Source organism: Watersipora subatra, chromosome 11 (assembly GCF_963576615.1).
Source record: "Watersipora subatra chromosome 11, tzWatSuba1.1, whole genome shotgun sequence".
In the NCBI taxonomy this organism is placed as follows: domain Eukaryota; kingdom Metazoa; phylum Bryozoa; class Gymnolaemata; order Cheilostomatida; family Watersiporidae; genus Watersipora; species Watersipora subatra.
Window position 1 is genome coordinate 11,718,878 of NC_088718.1, and position 19,637 is coordinate 11,738,514.

Sequence of the window (19,637 nt, forward strand, 5' to 3'; positions counted from 1 at the left end):
TGTGGAAACTGCCATAAATGGGAAAGAAAGACTTGAATGTGTGCTGCATAAACCATGATGTTTTGTTTGAGTTTGCTGCAGTAGATGAATTTGTCTTATTGTATCAGCTAAAACTATGTGAGTGGCCACGACTTGATGAATATTTTTAATAAAAGCTTTATGCCGAGATGTAAATTTTTTTGTTTGTAAAAATTATATGATAAAATAATATTGTTGAGGATAATGCAAAACCTGATTCGCAGAATATTGTAGTGAATTGGATACGGTAAATAGATTTCCTCAGAACTGGAGAATGTGAGTTCAAATCCAGTTTGCAGCAGATTTCTCATCCTTAAAACTCTATCCTATGTATATTCTTTTCAAAGACGCATCTTGCTTATTTTACTTACGATAGTAAGAAACTAGTTTTCGGTGTGGGCAATGGTATACAGCCCAACCCACAGGATAGGCGACGGGCATAATGTGGGCGGGGCTTTTGGGAGGCTGTATATCATTAGTGTGGGTAGCGACGGAACTGTGCCGATACAAATACCTTATTCTACATAGTTTGCTTGACGGAATTACCGTAGACCGGTAGAATTGGTAGTCGGTACTCAAATGTTTACACAGCATTTGGAGAAAGTGAGTAAGACAGATTTTCAACTTTTGTTATTTGAGGCCTTTGAAACATTCATAATAATGTATCTGTAGCTGCATTTAAAATTTTATTCCAGCCAACATGAGCACATACAAAATAAAATATAGGACTAGACTTTTATCGCAAATAGCCGATGTGAATATGAGATATATTGACAGGTATTACACGCGTGACATCATTTTGGGCAAATCTGGGCATGTTTTTTTGGCCTGAGTGTTTTTACCGCGATCAGATTTTTTCGATTTTAATCTTCAAATATCTTGGCAATGAGATCGCCTAGCACAACAAACAACATATCAACTGATAGAGAAAAAAAATGCTTTCTTTTTAAGGTCAACTCAAATTTGACGCAACCACATCTTTAATGAGTTATCAAACCCTATCCGTTGAAAAGAACCTTACAGATCAACAGGAATGTGAAAAGGTTTGTTCACGCTGGCTTTTATTTAGACTGTGCATCCTCAATCCTGCATAACTCTACCGAAGAAGTTTGGCTTAACGTATACTTAGTTGTCTGGTAAAGATTGCAATCATATGATGTGGTTATAATGCTTTTCGTTTGGCCTGTTGTCCGAACTAACCTAAGTATAACCTGTCAAATAGCACCTTCTAATGGGCCACTACTGAAGTGAGAGTGGCTACTAAGAAAACACGTAACCCCTTCACAAGGTAGAAGCCCAGATAGGCTACAATTATTAGGCGTGTGGTGACAATTATGGAGTTTCAGTTCATAGGAAGATTTATTTATCCTCAACAATGTGCCAGCCTCACACCACAAATAGTTGAAGAAATAATCTGTAGAAAGACATTAATTTTGTGGAAGCGGTATTAACAAACTCAGTGGGCTACAGAGATATTTGACAGTATGTTTGCTATTCGCTGAACATAGTACCCATACGATGTAAGCTGCCATATTACACAAGTTTGGGTCTAACAGTTGTGTCATTGAGCTTCTTTAGTAACCTTTTCTAACATCATACCATCTAAGTGCTATACCAGTAGAAAACCACATGGAAAGACAACTCTGTCAATACAACTCTTGAGAATTCTTTGTCAGGTCGCATTGGATGTTTGTTATACGTGAACTAGGCATTAAAACCGCTATGAACATAGAAATTTTTACTGTAACATATTTTATTTGCCAAGAACAACTGAAGTAAGAAATGCAAGATTGTCTTCTTGGAAAAACAAGCAAAAAAATGGCAGAAAACCAATGTGCCATTTCATGACTAGATAGTGTGAATTACTAAAAAGGTTTGCTGCCCCATGCAGCTATCTTGCTATTAAATGGGCCCTTTCTGTACGCCTCTGGAGAGGAGAGAAACTTTTTCAAAGTAGGAAGAGCCTCAATCCTGCAAGGTAAAAAAGTTTTACGGAGCATCTGATGATGAGTTTTCATGCAATGTAACAAGTATTCACTGAGCGGAGCACTGCCATTACACAGCCCTGCTTACAATAACTAATGGAGACTTATAACTTTGCTAGGTGAATGCCCGCCGTTGCTTGAGTAATAAAGCAGTTTTTGCACAGAGATTTAATTTTTTTTAACATGTACAACATCTAGTTTTTTAACTTTTATATGAAGCTGTTTATTTATAGGTTTGAATACTTGTGGAAAAGAGTCATTTTCACACCATCCAAGAGTTAGACAAATGATGCATTACCAATTTTTAGGGCGGCGGATTACCCAGTAGGCATACTAACCAACGAAATTGTACACAATTTGGAATATCTCAAGAATTTGATTGTTGTACATGAAGTTTATAATATGACAACGAAAATAAAATTCTCTAAAACATTTCACGAGAAGGGCATTTTGTGCAGATCCAAATAATTTACTGAAAAAAATAAGGTACCAGTTTTTAATACATTATATTCAAATTATGTTTAAAAAGGGCAGCTCTGAAATAATAATGATAACAAAATGAACTTTACAGACTGAAACTATAAACTAAAGCTGGGTAAACTAAAGGCGGTATGTCGATATTACCGTTTTTTTGCCGTACTTGGTTTTAAAACCGAGCGGTAAAAATGTCACAATGGAACCGCGCGGTGCGGTTCGGTCGTTCACGCACCGAGAATACCGAACAATTATGTGAACATTCATTCGGTATCGGTACGCACTCAGGTAAACCGAGCAACTGTTGTCACATGGTAAAAGTGGCGCCAAAATAGAGCAGATTGATTGGTGGATGGAGATGATGATTCGTCGCAGGGGGGCCATCCTTTGCAGGAAGAAGAGTCGTCAGGCTAGAATGTACGGCGAGAGTATCGCAGAAGGTAAATGCTTTCATTGTTTCTTATTATACTCAATGTTAGGCCACGAGTGGTCACACTTAAGGTTTGTGTCGGTACTTGGTGCATTAGTTGGTATGGCTGGGAGGCATTTGATTTTTCATTCTACTCTCTTAAGTCTAAATCTATCGTATGCATGGGTGAGGATCATCATTTTTTTTATTTTTGATTCAATAAAGATTGATGCTAATCAGATGGACAGCCGTGAACAATGACTTGCCAGTTATTGCAGTTGTAGTGTCCGTACTATTTTTTTTATAAATTTAAATGGAGAGGAAATATTAGCTAGGCAGCAGAATTAATGAGAATATTATTTTACAAACCATACACACATACCATACAAACCATGTCTGTTGCATTATCTTTTTAATTGTAATAATTAATTCCTTATCATTAGGAGTTTTGTTTCCAGTCTGGACATAACTAACCGCCTGAACTTAAATAAAATCTATCATTTTAATAATGTGCGTTATTTTTTGAAGCTCTCGAGAACAAAATTTTATGATATAGACATTGTTTAAAGCTTTTAGAATGACAATTACTGGTATAGACATTGTTGCTTGCAAAATTTTACTCTTCGCTGTTCACTCTCGTCACGTTCGCGGACTGCTCTATATTTTATGTTTCTGTTTACTTTGTAGTTCGTACTCTAATTGATTTTTGTCATTATTGGTAGGTGAAGACACCGATGATGCTGATTTGGGGTTTTTATCACCGACATCATCATCATTGAAATCTACCGAAGATGCAGATTTGGAAGTTTTAACACCGACATCATCGAAATCCGATGTTTGGCAATGCTTTGATACACTACATTAGATGTAGAAACCACGCTGCTTACTTCTTCCATGTTAGTTATTAATAAGCACGCAATTTATTTGTAGATGTATGTAGGATTGCAGTAAACGCTGTCAAGTTGAATGTTGTTTTATATACGGTATTTGTAATTACATATATAAATAAAATAAATTGTCGTTCATTGCTGAAGAGCTGGGTTTATTCTCAACAAACATCGTATATGATTTTTATGTGTGTCTGTGATTTTGTATTCTATGGTCGCTTTCTACACGCTCGCCTAAAATAAAGAATACACAATATCCAACTTTAAAGTTAAGAGTGGTGGAATGAACCAACATGTGGATTGTGCAACCTAAATGCCATCCCTTGTACAAAGGGACCCTGTACTCAAGTAGAGCTGGCTAGTGCTGAATAGCAATGGTAGGTAGAACACAACTCCCAAAAATTCATGCGGTTTTGTCTCATTTTGCGGTATTTGTTGGTGTGTAAACCGAACCGTATGTTTTTGGGAGTTGTTCTCTCAATGTCGGTATGCGGTACGATATCGGTTTAAACACGTGCGGTCTCGGTATACAGTTGGCGCCCAAAACCGCCCAGCCTTACTATAAACTTCTAAACTCATAAAAAAGTTTACAAATATAATATTATTGAATATGAGTGAGCAATAACTGATACTTATAATCTTACACAATAGTACAGTAAAGTAGTACTGTAGCTATGTTTGTTCTCAAATAAGAAATTAATCACTAATTACTAATTTGTTAGGTTTGTAAGGCATGATGTATAAGCTAATACACAAAGCGAGCACTGTAATGAACTTTCGTGAAACACATGGTTAACGAAGTCAATATTTGTACGCTGAGGAAAGGAATTGCACGTGTTAATATACTATATCCACATTAAAATAAACATTAAATTGAAAATGAGCAGTATTTATACAAACACAGGTGCTTAAAAAGAACTGAATGAAAATTTAAATTAAATTTTAAAAAAGGTAAAAAAAGTGAACAAAAAAAAGATTTTGTTTGTATTTAATGATTGTGGAACGCAAGGTTAGAGCCATGAACTCCATATGAATTAATGTGTTATAATCAGAATCAAGGAAAACCCAGTGTAGTTGGAAAAACGTTTTTTGAGTAGTTGAAATAAATTAAAAAAACAAATACATGTAAATGTGAAATAAATAGCAAGTTTGTAAATTAAAATGTTGCAATGCAAACATCGTTTTCATTCTAATCATGGCAAAACAGATGATTTGGTAATGATACAGTTAATAGAAACTGAGAAAACTGAATGAAACTCATGAATTCGTTGAATTACTAATAACAAATAGAGCATGGAAGTGTGTATAAAAAGTTCAGGCAAGGGGAAGAAGGGGAGAGGTAAAAACCAAAAGAAATGAGAGGAAGGAGAAAAAGGCGAGAGAAGAGTTTACCTGTCAAGGCATATGACGAAACAATCTTAAATATTATACCTGGCAAGATAAGCCTTGAGATTGGCATATTTATCAACACATCCAGGAGACAAGTTGTTGAAGGTATCAAGTAGATCATAAACACAGAAATCAGAGTAGACAATCTACAAGATCAGACATAAAACATGATAATACGACATATCAACGCCCAAGGTTACCGATCACAGCCAAAAAGCAAAGTCAACATTAACAAGCGCGTCATTGATTATACTTTACTTACCTCGGCTCCACCAAAATACTCATGATCACCTAGGAACTTTGAGAGAGCTTCCAGTCTGTCGGGTAGACTCTCTACAAACGGGCGTTTCAGAGCCTCCTGCAAAACAATCTTACAAATGATGCTGGAGACAACGAGAATTTTTTAAAAGTCTTGGTGACTCAAGATTCAGCCACTGTCACTACTTAAAACTTCTACAGTCAATGAGGATCTCAACTCACAGCTCATTCTATTCTCAAACCATTATAGGTTTCCACATAAGTGAGTAACTGCAGCTATAATGGCCATCTGTCATTGTATCTGCTTAAAGGATGATTCACAACAAAATTCACATTGCAGTTATTTTGTATCAAAAGATTCACCATGTCTTTCTCTGCTGTGTTGTAGGTGCAAAATATATGGAAATGTGATTACAAGCTCTTAAAAGCTCAAAAATGAACAGTTAATCGCAACCATCGCAAAAACGCCGTACATTGGAATCCCTTTCCAAAACGGCTCAAATGGGAAGGCAGTTGAACAAGATGGCTTTTGTTTACATTTTCTTGCAACCTCAATCGTCAAAATATTTTTACAAATATACTTCACGCATTCAATGAAACCATGTCAATTGTCGATACGTGTCTATTTCATCCCCATCGTAATGCTGTAACTTTGAGCGCTGATATCTCAGAACCTACCTTAAACATTCATTTAATTTTTTAACCTTAGCTCTAAGGAGTGCGTTTCATCATCTGATAAACATGAGAAGCCTGTTGGTCACCTGTGATAGTCAAAAAATGCTGCAGAAATTGTTTGCGCTATTTGGCAGGAAGCAGGGTTCGATAAAAGCACATTTTTAATGGAAAAACCAGGTTTTTTTGGTTTAAACCGGTTTTAATGGTTTAAACCAGTTTTCATGGTTTTTATAATTTTACCAAAGTTTTGCAATTTCAAGTCTAAATAACCTCACTTAGAATAGCTGCATGATTGAGTATTGAACATACATATATGGAATCATCTGTTAAATATGGTACTGTGGGAGTTGTTATGGGAAAAAAGAGAGAAAACATGGAAATTTCAGAACAAGTCTTTAATCAAACGTGATCGATAAAATACAGAGCAGAAATCTTATCACATAAAGTGAATAGTTCACATGAGCTCTATGTATAAGTAGGAATTTTAATCCAAGTGATCAGTCGGGTGGTAGTGTATAGCAGAGAATAATGCAGATGCATTGCTAGTGTTTGGAGCAGTGGCAAGATGACTCAACATCTATCACCTGAATACTAGCATCACTGTCTAAATTGGTGTTTTCAGCTTGACATTTTACTATGTGAGCTTTAAGCCTATCTGCGTGACCTCGCATTACGACAGCACGCATTACATTTTGTCTTAAAACCTTTGCCTTTTGCAGTTCGAGTGAAAAACTGCCAAACGGGATCCTGTTTGCGAGGCATGTTGAAAGTTTGTAGCACAGCTTTAACTTTTCAAAACACAAAGAGCTTGATAAACTGAATTCTAACAATCCAACTACTTTGGCTTTTGCCCAATAAATGTGATATTAGTTTGCAGACTTAAAGCTTTTGCTCAAAATGATTTTATTGTTTAAATTTCTAATTATAAGTAATCCTTTTTCACTAGCCAGGCTTGAGAAAGTATTTATCCATTATTAGAGACGATGATTAGATTAGTATATTTCACATGTTTTTTATATTTCATATCAGTAAAGAGATCATCACATCACTTGATAAAACCAATTGAAAATGAAATTCACTAATTCATTGTTGTGTTAGGATTTCATGTAGTTTCAACTTGAGCTCTGCCATCACTGTACTACTGTGTCCTAAATAAACTTCCACAGCTGATAATTACATATAATTGCATTCCTACCGCACATGAACCACTAGGAGCTTAAAATATTATGTTTTTCACAAAACATCATGAAAAAAACGAAAAACCCGTTTTTGGCTGGTTTAAACCACTCGGTTTAAACCGAGCCAACCCTGGCAAGAAGTATGGGTCACATGATCAGATTACGACTAGATGATTAGACCAGGCTGAAACGAAACTGTAAAGTAGCAAGCATCTATAATTGGTGAAGGCTCTTCGGTAAAACCCAAAGTGTTTTTTATAAACTAGTGCTACGAAACTGTTTTATATTGAGCCGTTTAATGGCCTTTAATTTCATGTGATAACATCATGTGTCAAAACACTAACCAACCTGTTTGAGTACGTCGTCAAAATAAAGAGGTTCCAAACTACGGCGTTTTTGTGATGGCTGCGATTAACTGTTCGTTTTTGAGCTTTGAAGAGCTTGTAATCACATTTCCACATATTTTGCTCATACAACATAGCAGAGTAAGACATGGTGAACCTTTTGATACCAAATAACTGTAATGTGAATTTTGTTGCAAGTAAACCTTTATTGACACAGGGTCCTAGACTGTATCTGCTTACACACAGTATCTATATATTACTGTACATATAGATACTGTGTCTAAATCTCCAGAGTGATATAGTAATCCGCTATCGGCTCTCTGATTAGTGGCTATCAGAAAGCGGATGACAGATGTAGCCAAGCCCTTTATGTCACTAAAGGGCTTGGCTGTATCTGCTATCCGCTTTCTGTTAGCTACTAATCATTTTAGCAGAAGTTTGCATCCCACATGGTGACATGGTGACAAAACAGATTGAACTCAGAGAAATTTGGTTGAGCTGATTTCATAGTGGCTGAACCGACATATATGAATCTCACAAACTAACAACGAATACACCGAATGGCCGATAAAACATGGCTACTGAACTTTGCCACTAACCAAATGAGAGTTAATTTGTTGATATAATTGTGTTACACGCTAGATTAAAAGGATAGTTCACTTCTATTGTAGTTACAGCTACGAGATAGTGCAGTCACAGGAAAAGAAACAACAGGGTGAGCTTGATCCCTATGTTTTTCAATAGAGATGTTTTTTAACTTCATAACAAGCGGGTGAGAAAGTGGCTAGAAAACCAGTAGACCGACATTTACAAAGAGCCAGTATTTCAAATGAGCCAACTGACAGTTGCAACAAGTCGTCGCACAAATTAAAACTAGTGAGCGTAATAAGCCGACCGATCAAATGTCTCATAGAAAACATTGTCATCTCAAAAAAAGAATATTAGTACATAACTACATGTACATTTTAGGTTTCATTTATACATGATTTTGGCAAACACTGTGAATAAAAACGGTTTTACTAAAAAGAAATGATGGCATACATTAAACGTGCAAACACACTTGGCAATATTTAGCCAGATATCACGCTGTGTGGCGCTAATCTGCGCTAAAACTAGCTCAGCAAGCTCATGCAGAGCGATAACGCTAGAATTTCAATATCACAACTTTATCGCTAGCGAGATGCATTTCGATTGGTTGGTTTTCCCATAATGCAATTCTATGACGAGTAATTATTTCTTATCGATGTTCACCAACGTACAGCAGCAACATTTTGCTATTGTGCTGTGATTGAAATATCATCAGAACGAACACTGAATAGTTCAATGATTTGATAAAAGCACTCCCAGTCCTGTTTGATATAACACTCAAAAATTACAACAACAAAAAACGCAGTTGAAAACCAACATTTGGAGTCAATGGTTGTGCAGGTTGACCGTCTTGAGAATGGTAAATATTTAATAATTATATAAAAACTCCTATAAAATAAACTATATATAAAACCATAAAATATGACTGTTAAAATACAATATCATTTTCTTATGTCTACTTGTAGTGTATAATCCGTGAAAATGATATAAGCCTAATAGCAAAAATGGAAGTTGTTTACGTCGTTGCCTAGACGCCAGGCGCGTCCTATTGACTTAGAATCTGAAAGTTATAATTAGATAAGATTTAAATGAGTTATAATTAGATAAGATTTAGAATGAGTCAACATGGCGCCTAGGCGCCATGTTGACTCATTCTAAATCTATTAACAACTTCGAAGAAACTAATAATACAGAATTGTATTGGCAGCTTGTGAGCGTGCCCACGTTACCGTTCCCTGGTGAATCGCTCATGTGTGTTTAGGCACACGCTAGCGATATCTCCGCGCTCCTTATGACGCATACGATAATATCGCCATGCGTGTTTGGACCTTAAGAGATATCTGCGTTTAGTTAAAGGTTGACTTGCAACAAAATTCACATTACAGTTATTTGACATCAAAATATTCACCATGTCTTACTCTGTTGTGTTGCAGGTGCCAAATATGTGGAAATGTGATTACAAGCTCTTCAAAGCTCAAAAACGAACAGTTAATCGCAGCCACACGAAACCGCTGTAGTTTGGATTCTCTTTCCAAAACGGCTCAAATTCGCTTTTTAGCTTTTAAAAGCTTGTAATCACATTTCCACATATGTGGCACCTACAACACAACAGAGTAAGACATAGTGAACCTTTTGATACTAAATAACTGTAATGTGAATTTTGTTGCAAGTCAACCTTTAAGCCAGAACAAGCTGTAGTTGTTATCCTTCAGCAGTTGAAAGTTTGTGTTTAGCCGCTATTCGGCAAAGGACGAGTGTCAGGATGATATAGACTAAGTATCTGAATTAATACATATACATACAAAGTCACTTTCTTTGCTGTATGAAAGCCTGACATAAGCCGATCTGTGCGAGTCCTGAACGCTGTAGACCATGTCATTACGAACTCGAGCATCCTCAGTACTTCCACCTGTGCAGACAAACGAGATCAACATTGATAGGATACTGCTAATGTTCCTTGATAAGATAATAAATGTTTGCTAGGTCAACAATCGATGCACAAATCTTAGCAACACATTTAGTTAGAAAGCAGATACGCTGTTGGTGTGAAATGGCAGTCTCTTATAGAACCTAAACTTACCTTTCTACTGGAGCGTACCTAGAAAGCGAGGTCGACAGCAATGACAAAAAGGGAATGAGTAACCAAGTTAAAAATGGTGGTTGCCGTCTCAGCCGATGCATTATCTAGATCATAGGCAGCACGCTAGTTAGGAAAAAGAGTAAATGAGTTTCAGATTCTACGACTATATTAATCCTTTCACTGCCATCCATGTACGAAATTAGCTATCGGCCAAGTGCCAGCCATTTTACCGAAAATTGCCAATATTGCTTCATGATATGTATAGGCCTACAATATTTTTTTTCAATTTCAAACTCTATCTAAAACATTTTTCGTAATACATTTTATTTTGCCAAATTTTTAACTAACACTGCTATGCAAAAAATTCAATGTATCTATACTTTGTGCGATGATAAAGCCATGTGAAGCGATCGCTACGAAGCTAAGACGATCCTCCACAATGTCCCTTAATCTTACAAAACTGACTTTCACCACTATCAGAGTCACTGCTGCTAATTTAGTTATTTGTATAATAATGAAAATCTAAATCTGAATTGGCTATAGCATCATCAACATAATTACCTGTTTTCTGACTCGCGCGCGGTACATAATGAACTCAAACAGAAATTGTTCGTCTTTAGGATAGTAGTTCTCAAACAAAAGTGTAAAATTGCTTCGTTATTTTAGGCTTATTTTATAAAGAAATCTTCGGACAACGTTGTCAATATCTTGAATGTAATAAAAACCGTGGATTATTTAGTCAACGACTAATAAAATGAAGTTACTACGCAATTGTTAGAAGTCACAATTATGCGTCTGTGGCACTCGACCCTAGAAAACGCATGTGTCTTTAGGAACGAAAGGGTTTATAATGACAAGGTTCACTTGTCGATGATCCAGTCATACATCAATGAGTTTTTATAAACCTATGACAATCGACTAAACAAAGATAATTTACCATGAAATAAGCTAAAGATCCACAGAAAACTTTTGGGGAGTATTCATGCTAATACCAGTCAAGGTGGTGATTAAACGATAGTGCCGACACGGCACAATGTAATTTGATTGCAGGAGTTAGAGCTTTAGAAACTGGAAGATTCGAATGAGAGTTATTCGTTTTCATTAGGACTAGCATACTCTCTTACTAAAAATTATTCAACTCCGACAAGAGAGAATGGTGCAATAATAATAGGTTGCCTATTATAATAGCATTTAATTTTAGTTAGGAAGGTGGATAGTCGACTATGTGACTATAACAATAGAACTTCACATTCATCGATAACCTGCAAAACTGCTGGAGTCCAAAAATGCCAAATGATTAAAACACTGTTTCACGTGTTCTATAGTTAAGTTGTTTGCCAATTAACATCTAATTAATTTGTTAACAATTTCCCAAAATACATAAACTTTCTAGCTACAACACCTCATTTACTAAACGTACACGTGTATATTTACGTATATATATATATTTTTAGCATTACAAAAACCATCAGAACAATCCATCATCAATAATAATACCACCCAATACCCATAATAATACCACCCAACACCAATACAGTCATACTCCGACTTACGGGTGCCCCAACATGCGAGAAATTTGAGAGACAAGGCAACTTTTGTGTAAGTTTTAGCGTTAACATACGAGCCACCTTTGAGATACGAGCACGCGAGTCAGTGGCCATATATGTAAGTAGTATGTCGGAGGTGTCTTATGAGAGCAGCCTCACTCTGTATTTTTCCACTGCTCAGGTTATATTTGCGCAACACATTTTTTGTGCGCGTTTATCAGCGCAGAATGAAGTGAATTAAAAGTACTGTGCGCAGACTGAAAGCCAATCGGTACAATGAAGGATAATGCAAAGGAAAAGCGAATGATAACAACTGATATTAAACATGAAGTTATTGAAAAATATGAATAAGGTGTATGTGTGATTGAGCTGGCTCGCCAAAATAACAGAAATCCATACACAATATGCACAATAACCAAACAGAAGGATAATATTAAAGGCATTAGGCCGGCAAAAGGACTAACCATAAATTCCAAACGGCATAGCGATCTGCACTACGACACGGAGAGACTGTTCATGCTTTGGATAAAAGGCAAACAATTGGCCGGCGACAGAGCAACTGAAACGATATTATGCGAAAAGGCCGGTGCTATCTATCAAAACCACAAAATAGACATTAGAACAAGTTGGTTAGTGGTCAAGCATTCTCCCTTTTTGATGACACCTGTGTTCATCATTTTCGCAACAAGTTGGAAGGGCGGCAAAAGCAAACGGCCTTAGATAGGTTTCTCTTAAAATGACCGGCTGACCGTGAGAGCGGAACAAAGGAAAAGTTAGCAAAGCCGCGAAGAGAAATTTAAAACTATGAACGCCAAAGAAATGTTAATTACGTTATGTTTAAAAAGTCTGTACAACAGAATTAAAATTTATCAACGTCAAATGTTGTAATGGAAGATAACTTTTTCTCTCCCAACTTGGTAAATGCTAGTGTCAGCTGCTATTATATGTATTTAATTTTACATTTCAATTAACCACATTTTTTGGCTTTATTTTTTATCTGCTCCTTTTTGAAAGCATGTGGTAAATTGCGACAATTAGCAACATGTTTTTTTCTGTTACAACATCTTGTTTTAGGTGTTTTTGTCTTTCGGAGGATGGAAACCAATAAATATTTATTTAGTTGTTTTGCATATGAATAGATTGTCAAAATGCCAAAAAGTCCCAAAACCCATTTAGCTCGTAAGTCGAAGTATGACTGTATTAATACCAGCCAACTTTAATGATAATACCACCCATCATCAATGATAATAATACTATGGTGAAAAGGCCAGTATAATACAATTGACTACTCACATAGGTTGTACTTCCGACCAAGGTAGGCAAATATCGCACTTGTCTCAGTTAATTTTACGTCTCCATCAATATAGTAGGGAAGCTGAAAGGAAAGAAGCATTTTATTGCATTTAAAAGCACAAAACCACCTTAAGTAAAAAATTCAGACTTGAATAGGAAGTAATTATTATTGATCCAATTCGAAAAATGAAAATACCTAGATATGCATATGAAATCTAAATGAAAACTACAGAGCATGTCACCACACATCGATGTACAACTGGGTATATATAATAATAATAATAATACTATACTGTAATACAACTGGGTACAGCATTATTTCATTTATTATTTTACTGCATTAATTTACTGGGCTTGACAAAAAAAACAAACAGAAAGTTCCACTGAACGGCATAACATAGATAAGAATATCTGTGAAACAAAACTTTTCCCCATGACTTAAATAGCAATAAAATATACAAGTCTACATAATGAAATCTAGTTTCTTAGATTGGAAGACGTAGCAGCAGCTTAAATCACCGAGAATACTAATCAATATAAGATAGTACAGCATATACAAAGGTAATCAACTAGGCTCCTAAATAGGCCTGTGTCGACTGTTTTTCAAATGTTTTTCAGTTTGGGCTATAATTACATATGTATTGCATATTAATGAAGTCAATCTTAGAAGGCTTTGCTACATTTGTAAAACTTCATATACCACTAGACACATATTTAGGTCAATTGTAACTAGAATCCGGAAAAAATATTACGTGGCAGAATTAGGCCTATCTACCCCCATATATACTTGCGGACATAAACATTACAGACATTCATTTATAGAGATGTGAAGTAATGGCAAGGAAGGATGCAACTAAGATTACAATGCTTAATTTACAAATTACAACCATACCTTACCACCATACCTACATAGACTGTTTACATCATCGGGAACAGTCATACCTGCCAACTCTCACGCATTGGGCGTGAGACACGCAATCACCCCAAAGAAAAAATGGAAATGCGTGAGATTTTTGCCCCAATTTCCACAATTTTATATATACTATCATTGATACATCAATTGCCCCAAAACCAAATCTCACGCATTGCCCCACTCTTGGGTTGGCAGATCTGGGAACAGTTTAACTCTATGTTGGTAGGAATTGTTTAGAAAACGCATATATGACAATATGTGCACTTGCAAATCATCAATATTATTTCCAAGACCACATAACTAAACGTTTCTGCTGAGCAAAGCCAGTAAAATGTCTCTAAAAGTGTGTTATTACTACATAACAAACTTACATTTGGAAAATCGAGTCCTAGATTGAACTTTTCACTGTACCATGCTTCTCTACTGAAATCCGGTGGAGGGCCTTGAGGGTACATCTTGTTGACAAACTCTGCTTCCTTGTAATGGAGCAAAAGTCGAATAGAGTGAGCTAACTGTAATAAAGAACAATACGGTGACATAATGTCCATGTTTCTACGTTTTATTCACGTATAGCTCTTACTACAAGCATCGGCCTTTAACGCATTTTTATAAATGGTTACTTCAGAAAAAATCGGGAAAGTTATTTAACAACCTTGTATACATGCATGTTTGACAGCTAGCGCAGTAAGTCATATTAAGAAATAGCAAATTACCCCGCGTATTTCCCAATATCCAAGTATGGGAGCCATTTTGTGATTTCAGTCGAGAGCAATGAAACACTACTTCTTTGCAAACGTGCACTCGGAAAAGACTGAATGCTAAGGACCCGAAGGTAGATAATTCGAGCTAACATGCGGCGTGGACTAGCGCTCAGCGCAACGCCCCTCCCAGCCTTCATCATTTTATAACCAACGTTATAGCGACTACTTGTGTATTCGTTTATCACGGTGCGTAAACGCTTCGTCTTCTATTATCAGTTCAGTACCACATTAGCGCATAACGTCAGCGATTGTGTGCGATCAATAGTCATGAATATTGTCGAAACCAGCCATATAGCTTCTCGGAGTCCCGCGATCAACGGAAGCTGTATAAGGGTAAATGGAAGCTCGCTCGCTTCCAAACAATCCGGCCACGCCCACTATTTTTATATAAGTTCTAATAGAGAAGCCGCAACATTGACCAGCAAAAATTACTCCCATTAAGCTACGTCACTTAACAAAATGTTTATCAGCAGTTATGTTTTCAATTCTTCTGCTTAATCTGCAAATTTAGTTGATATTGATAACTTGGATATCATTGTAAGAAGTATACAGACTTGATAAAAACCTTACTAGTCAAGCGCAGGCAATTCCAAACTCATGGACAAGTTAACAACAGACTCAAGAGTGAGCTGATGGACAGACTCAAGAGCGAGTTGATAAACCGACTTACTAGTGAACCAATAAACAGACTCGTGGGAACTTTCTTCCAACGTTTAGACCATGATAACTTAATTGCAATAATTATTGATGTTCAGTTAATACCACTTATCACATAGCAGCTACGATTCACTGACTATTATTACAATGCCAAACTAAAAACAGTGATAAGAATCATCCCTCTATACTGAGCTAGCATCAAAAAACACATTAAGAATTTTTGGAGTTCGGCCGGTAACACTTATAGTGAATGCAGTTATGATATGATGGCTGATATCACAATGCTAAAGTCAGAAACAGTGACAAGAATTTGATACTCTACTTTCTCTTGGACAATCAAGCCGAGCTACAGTTAATGAATGCAGAATGTTTATTAAGACTATGACTCACAGCGCAAAGCAGTAACATGCAAAGCAATGGCAAAACTGAGGGTTATATAACAAGCCAAAGGAAGAATCCTGATTGGCTGAACAATAATTAGGTTAACCGTTGCCACCATAAAATATTTCGAAAACATAAATAATTATATTTTTTACTAACTAATCACATAAGATGAGTGTTAACAATTTCCTGAGTATTTATATCAAAAACCCATCAGAATAATCAAGAATGATCAATTATGTCAAGGTTAATGAGAAAAATCAGCATATGTCAAAATCGAAGTAACACTCCTCATTGCAGTGTATATAGAGAGAACTATTGTATGCAAATTTAAGTTTTGCACTGGTATTTTTGACATCAATCTAGGCTTTAACTAAAAGTATCATAGATTAAATATTCTATGTTTTTGAGTTCCTAAATTTTATTACCTCTTTTCCCTAAAATAATAATCTGGTTAAACTGACAGTAAGTCACATTTGTCTGTAAAATGTAGCATTTGCCCAAAAAGCTCATAATTTCAATGGCCATGTCATATACCCTTTTTCATTACTACAAAAATCATATTTCACTATAGTTTTATTTACATAGTTTCCAAAACTGTTTTTAGAGGGTTTCCAAAACTGTTGCAATTGAATATTTATTACCAAGTCTCAGTTTTATTTAAACAATAATAAATACCAATACTTAGTTTCTCCCAAGCCACTTATCTTGTATATCCTGGAACTATATTACATCTTTTACCTACAGTACATTACCTACAAGATAATGTGTCTACAAATCTCTCAAAGGATTAGCTTTGTGTTACCTGGACGTGCTACCTGAACATGTTACCTAGACATGCCACCTAAAACTGTTACCTGGATATGCTATACAGACTGGTCATACATTACTGGAAAAGTGTTGAAACTGTCAAGGGCCATATTTCCATGAGAAGAAGTATTTACATTGTAATTTTATTAATTTGTCCAGACGTCCTACCAATTAAAATAGCTCCTTATTAATTGCACCCAGCAATAAAACAATTGCTTTCTAAAAAAATGGCAAAATTACCAAATTAATTAATCAATAAGCAATCAATGAAATCATGATTTATTTGGTATTAAAGATTAGACAAACCAGAAAGTATTGTCTGGAGAAATGCTGTCCGGAAACTTATTCTAACTTCGGTTAGGTAACCTTCAAACTAATCTAGCATCTATGCCGTTTTAATCCAAAGTTTTTCAATTTTGCGAAGCTTTTTGTCTCTTCCCTTTTCCTATTAAAAATACCTTACGTTGAATAGCTATAAAAACATATCTTTAAAATTATTAGGGATGTAAAGTCAAATGTTTTTTTTTAAAGTTTTCCACTGTGTGTTGGAGGTTTTCTTTGGTAAGGCAAATGTAAGTAGAGATTTTGCTGCATGTTCAAGCAAAGTTCTAATACATCTAATTTTTACCAACTATTTAGTGTGAGAACCTGTTCAATCCAAGTGTCATAATGATTGTTATGCGTTTGTTACTGCTGCTTATTATGCCATCCGATACATGTTTTGCTATTCACAGTTCAAATGCTGTTTTATCAAATGTACATACATGTATTATTTTTATCATCTGAGCATGAACATACCCAAGTGATGTAACCAAATTTTGCAGAAAATTATCCACAAACTTCTGAAATATTCTTCCCCGTGGTATTGTTATTGATGTTTTCCCAGACAAATGAGATTCTCAAAATCAATAACTCATTAGTTTTAAACACATTTCATTTAGAGTGTACAGTTCTGAGTCTGATTTATTTACAGCTACTACTGTAAATTTGCAGCATCTGCTTTGAATACATTGATTAAGATGTTTAGATCTTTAACATTAAAGGCTGCTAATGTGTTTGCTATCTCCTATCGATATAAATAATAATCTCCCTAATGCTCAGAGTCTGAACTGCTGTCAACTCTTCAATCCATGATTAAACTGATTTACCAGGCAGAACTTGAATGTTCACCATGCAACACTCCATAGTTTTAAGATGCGTTCTTGTTTTGGGCTATACGTTTCTTGTCACAGGTAAGACGCAAACAAAATTTATTGACAGCGCAACATGGTTTCCATAGTTGTCTCATCATGATAGCCTTGTACTATTTTTTATACAGGGGAAAGCGTTAAACTTTATGGAGACAACAGCAGTTTTTACATCAAACTGGATGAGTGGAACAGGAGCTGGTTTCAAGAAAACTGGACATTTTGCAGCTTGTCTGACAGAAATGGATCTGCAGCGGTTGCTCTTGTGAGTTGAGGGAAATTATTTTCAACATCAGGGTACTAACAGGTTGTACTAACAAGTACTAGTCCAAAATAGCAATCCTTAGAATATTCCGTTGCTGTAATATCATATTACCTGGAGATATACTTTTAGAAACTTACTGCAGATCACACTTAATTTCTTTTAAGTTGTTCACAAACTCAAAATTAATAATCAGCACTTAGTTATTGAGAAGTGCATTAGAACAACTTAAAAAATTATGTACAAAGTAAACCCCCAAACATTAGACTAACTTTATGCAATATAAAGAGATATCGCTTTGTAGAGGTGATTGTAAGTCAATATTTGTTTGCAATGTCAAACCTATTCCACAAAAATACTTATTTCCATATTTTCTTCTGGCTTTGAAACTGTTGTATGTCGGAACACATATTTCCTCTAATATACACTGTGAACTACTTGATTTATTTCTTACACTAAAGGCGTGCGAAAATGCCCTTTTTAATATTATATTTAATTCCTTACAATATAAATATAGATGAATTGTATAAAACTGTTTAAAAATAAATCAGATTTAAAAATATAAATCACTACAAAATAATCAATGCAAAGAGGTTACTTTTTTAAATAATGGAAGTTCAGGCTCAGTAAAATTTAGGGTCAGAAGTGATGCTGATGGTAGTTTTTCATTTGAGTATCAAGTTGCAATGATTTGACAAACCTTAAGCATCATATCTTCGAAATAATAGTTACTGAAAGGATATGATCAAATGTTTGCTATGGGCAAATCGTAGCTCTAACAAGCCTGCTAACATCTGTTGACATAAAAGTGCTGCACTGCCTATTTTAGGTCTGGCAATACTTTTAATGAACTTCAGAAGACTGAAATGCTTGCCAAGCAATCAACTGAAACCTTTGGCTATACGTTGCACTTGTCTTAGTTATTGATTTGATTCTCTATATTTATTCAACATTATTGAATGTTTAATCAAGCATCCTTCCTATACTTGCAGCAATGTGCCATCTTTTAAAATGATCTGCAGCAGTAACAAGACTAAAATCCCTTTAAATTGTACTTGCAATGCATCCGATGTTGTAGCTACTAACACATTTGCAAAAACAACATATGTAATATTTTACTGTAGTCATCTGAGACTCACCACACAGGTTTCCTGCTAGGCCTGCATGGAGACAGTGTGTTACAATTGTTTGTGGTGCAGGAATCCAGCGAGGTTACAGACAGTACAGTTCTAGGTATTTATGCTATACTTGGTGGTAGTTTTGGGTCAATATATAAATAACATAATAGTTTGATTTTCAGTAACTCTTTGGGTCAAATCTATCAGTTCCTTAATTGTATACTTCTAAGATAATACTTACTTCTCTGTTTAGAATGTCTTGAACATTCACTAAGTTGCAAACATTATACCTAGCGCTAATAAATTACATGTATTTTCTTACAGATGTGTGGTTGAACAGCTTGCCGGCTGCTGATAACAAAACGGAGTTATGCCTAATACAGAACTTTTCAGCAAATGGACTACGTTTTACCGTGTTCTATA

The 19,637-nt window shown here is 35.5% G+C and overlaps 1 protein-coding gene across 2 annotated transcripts in view; it reads right to left on the reverse strand.

Moving 5' to 3' along the window:
- Positions 1-1,759: 1,759 nt before the first annotated feature.
- The window catches only part of LOC137408394 (glutathione S-transferase Mu 1-like), a 226,062-nt gene continuing 208,184 nt past the window's right edge, over positions 1,760-19,637 (reverse strand). Inside the window, exons 2-8 of one of the 2 annotated variants that reach the window (XM_068094907.1) lie at positions 14,752-14,820; positions 14,410-14,550; positions 13,126-13,207; positions 10,008-10,114; positions 5,425-5,520; positions 5,205-5,308; positions 1,760-1,989 (exon numbers count right to left, since the gene is read on the reverse strand). In XM_068094907.1, the coding sequence (XP_067951008.1) occupies positions 1,884-1,989; positions 5,205-5,308; positions 5,425-5,520; positions 10,008-10,114; positions 13,126-13,207; positions 14,410-14,550; positions 14,752-14,787 (672 nt within the window). In that variant the 5' untranslated portion in view covers positions 14,788-14,820 and the 3' untranslated portion in view covers positions 1,760-1,883. Of the gene's footprint in view, positions 1,990-5,204; positions 5,309-5,424; positions 5,521-10,007; positions 10,115-13,125; positions 13,208-14,409; positions 14,551-14,751; positions 14,908-19,637 lie in introns of those variants that run through there. The other variant, XM_068094906.1, reaches the window with a different exon arrangement.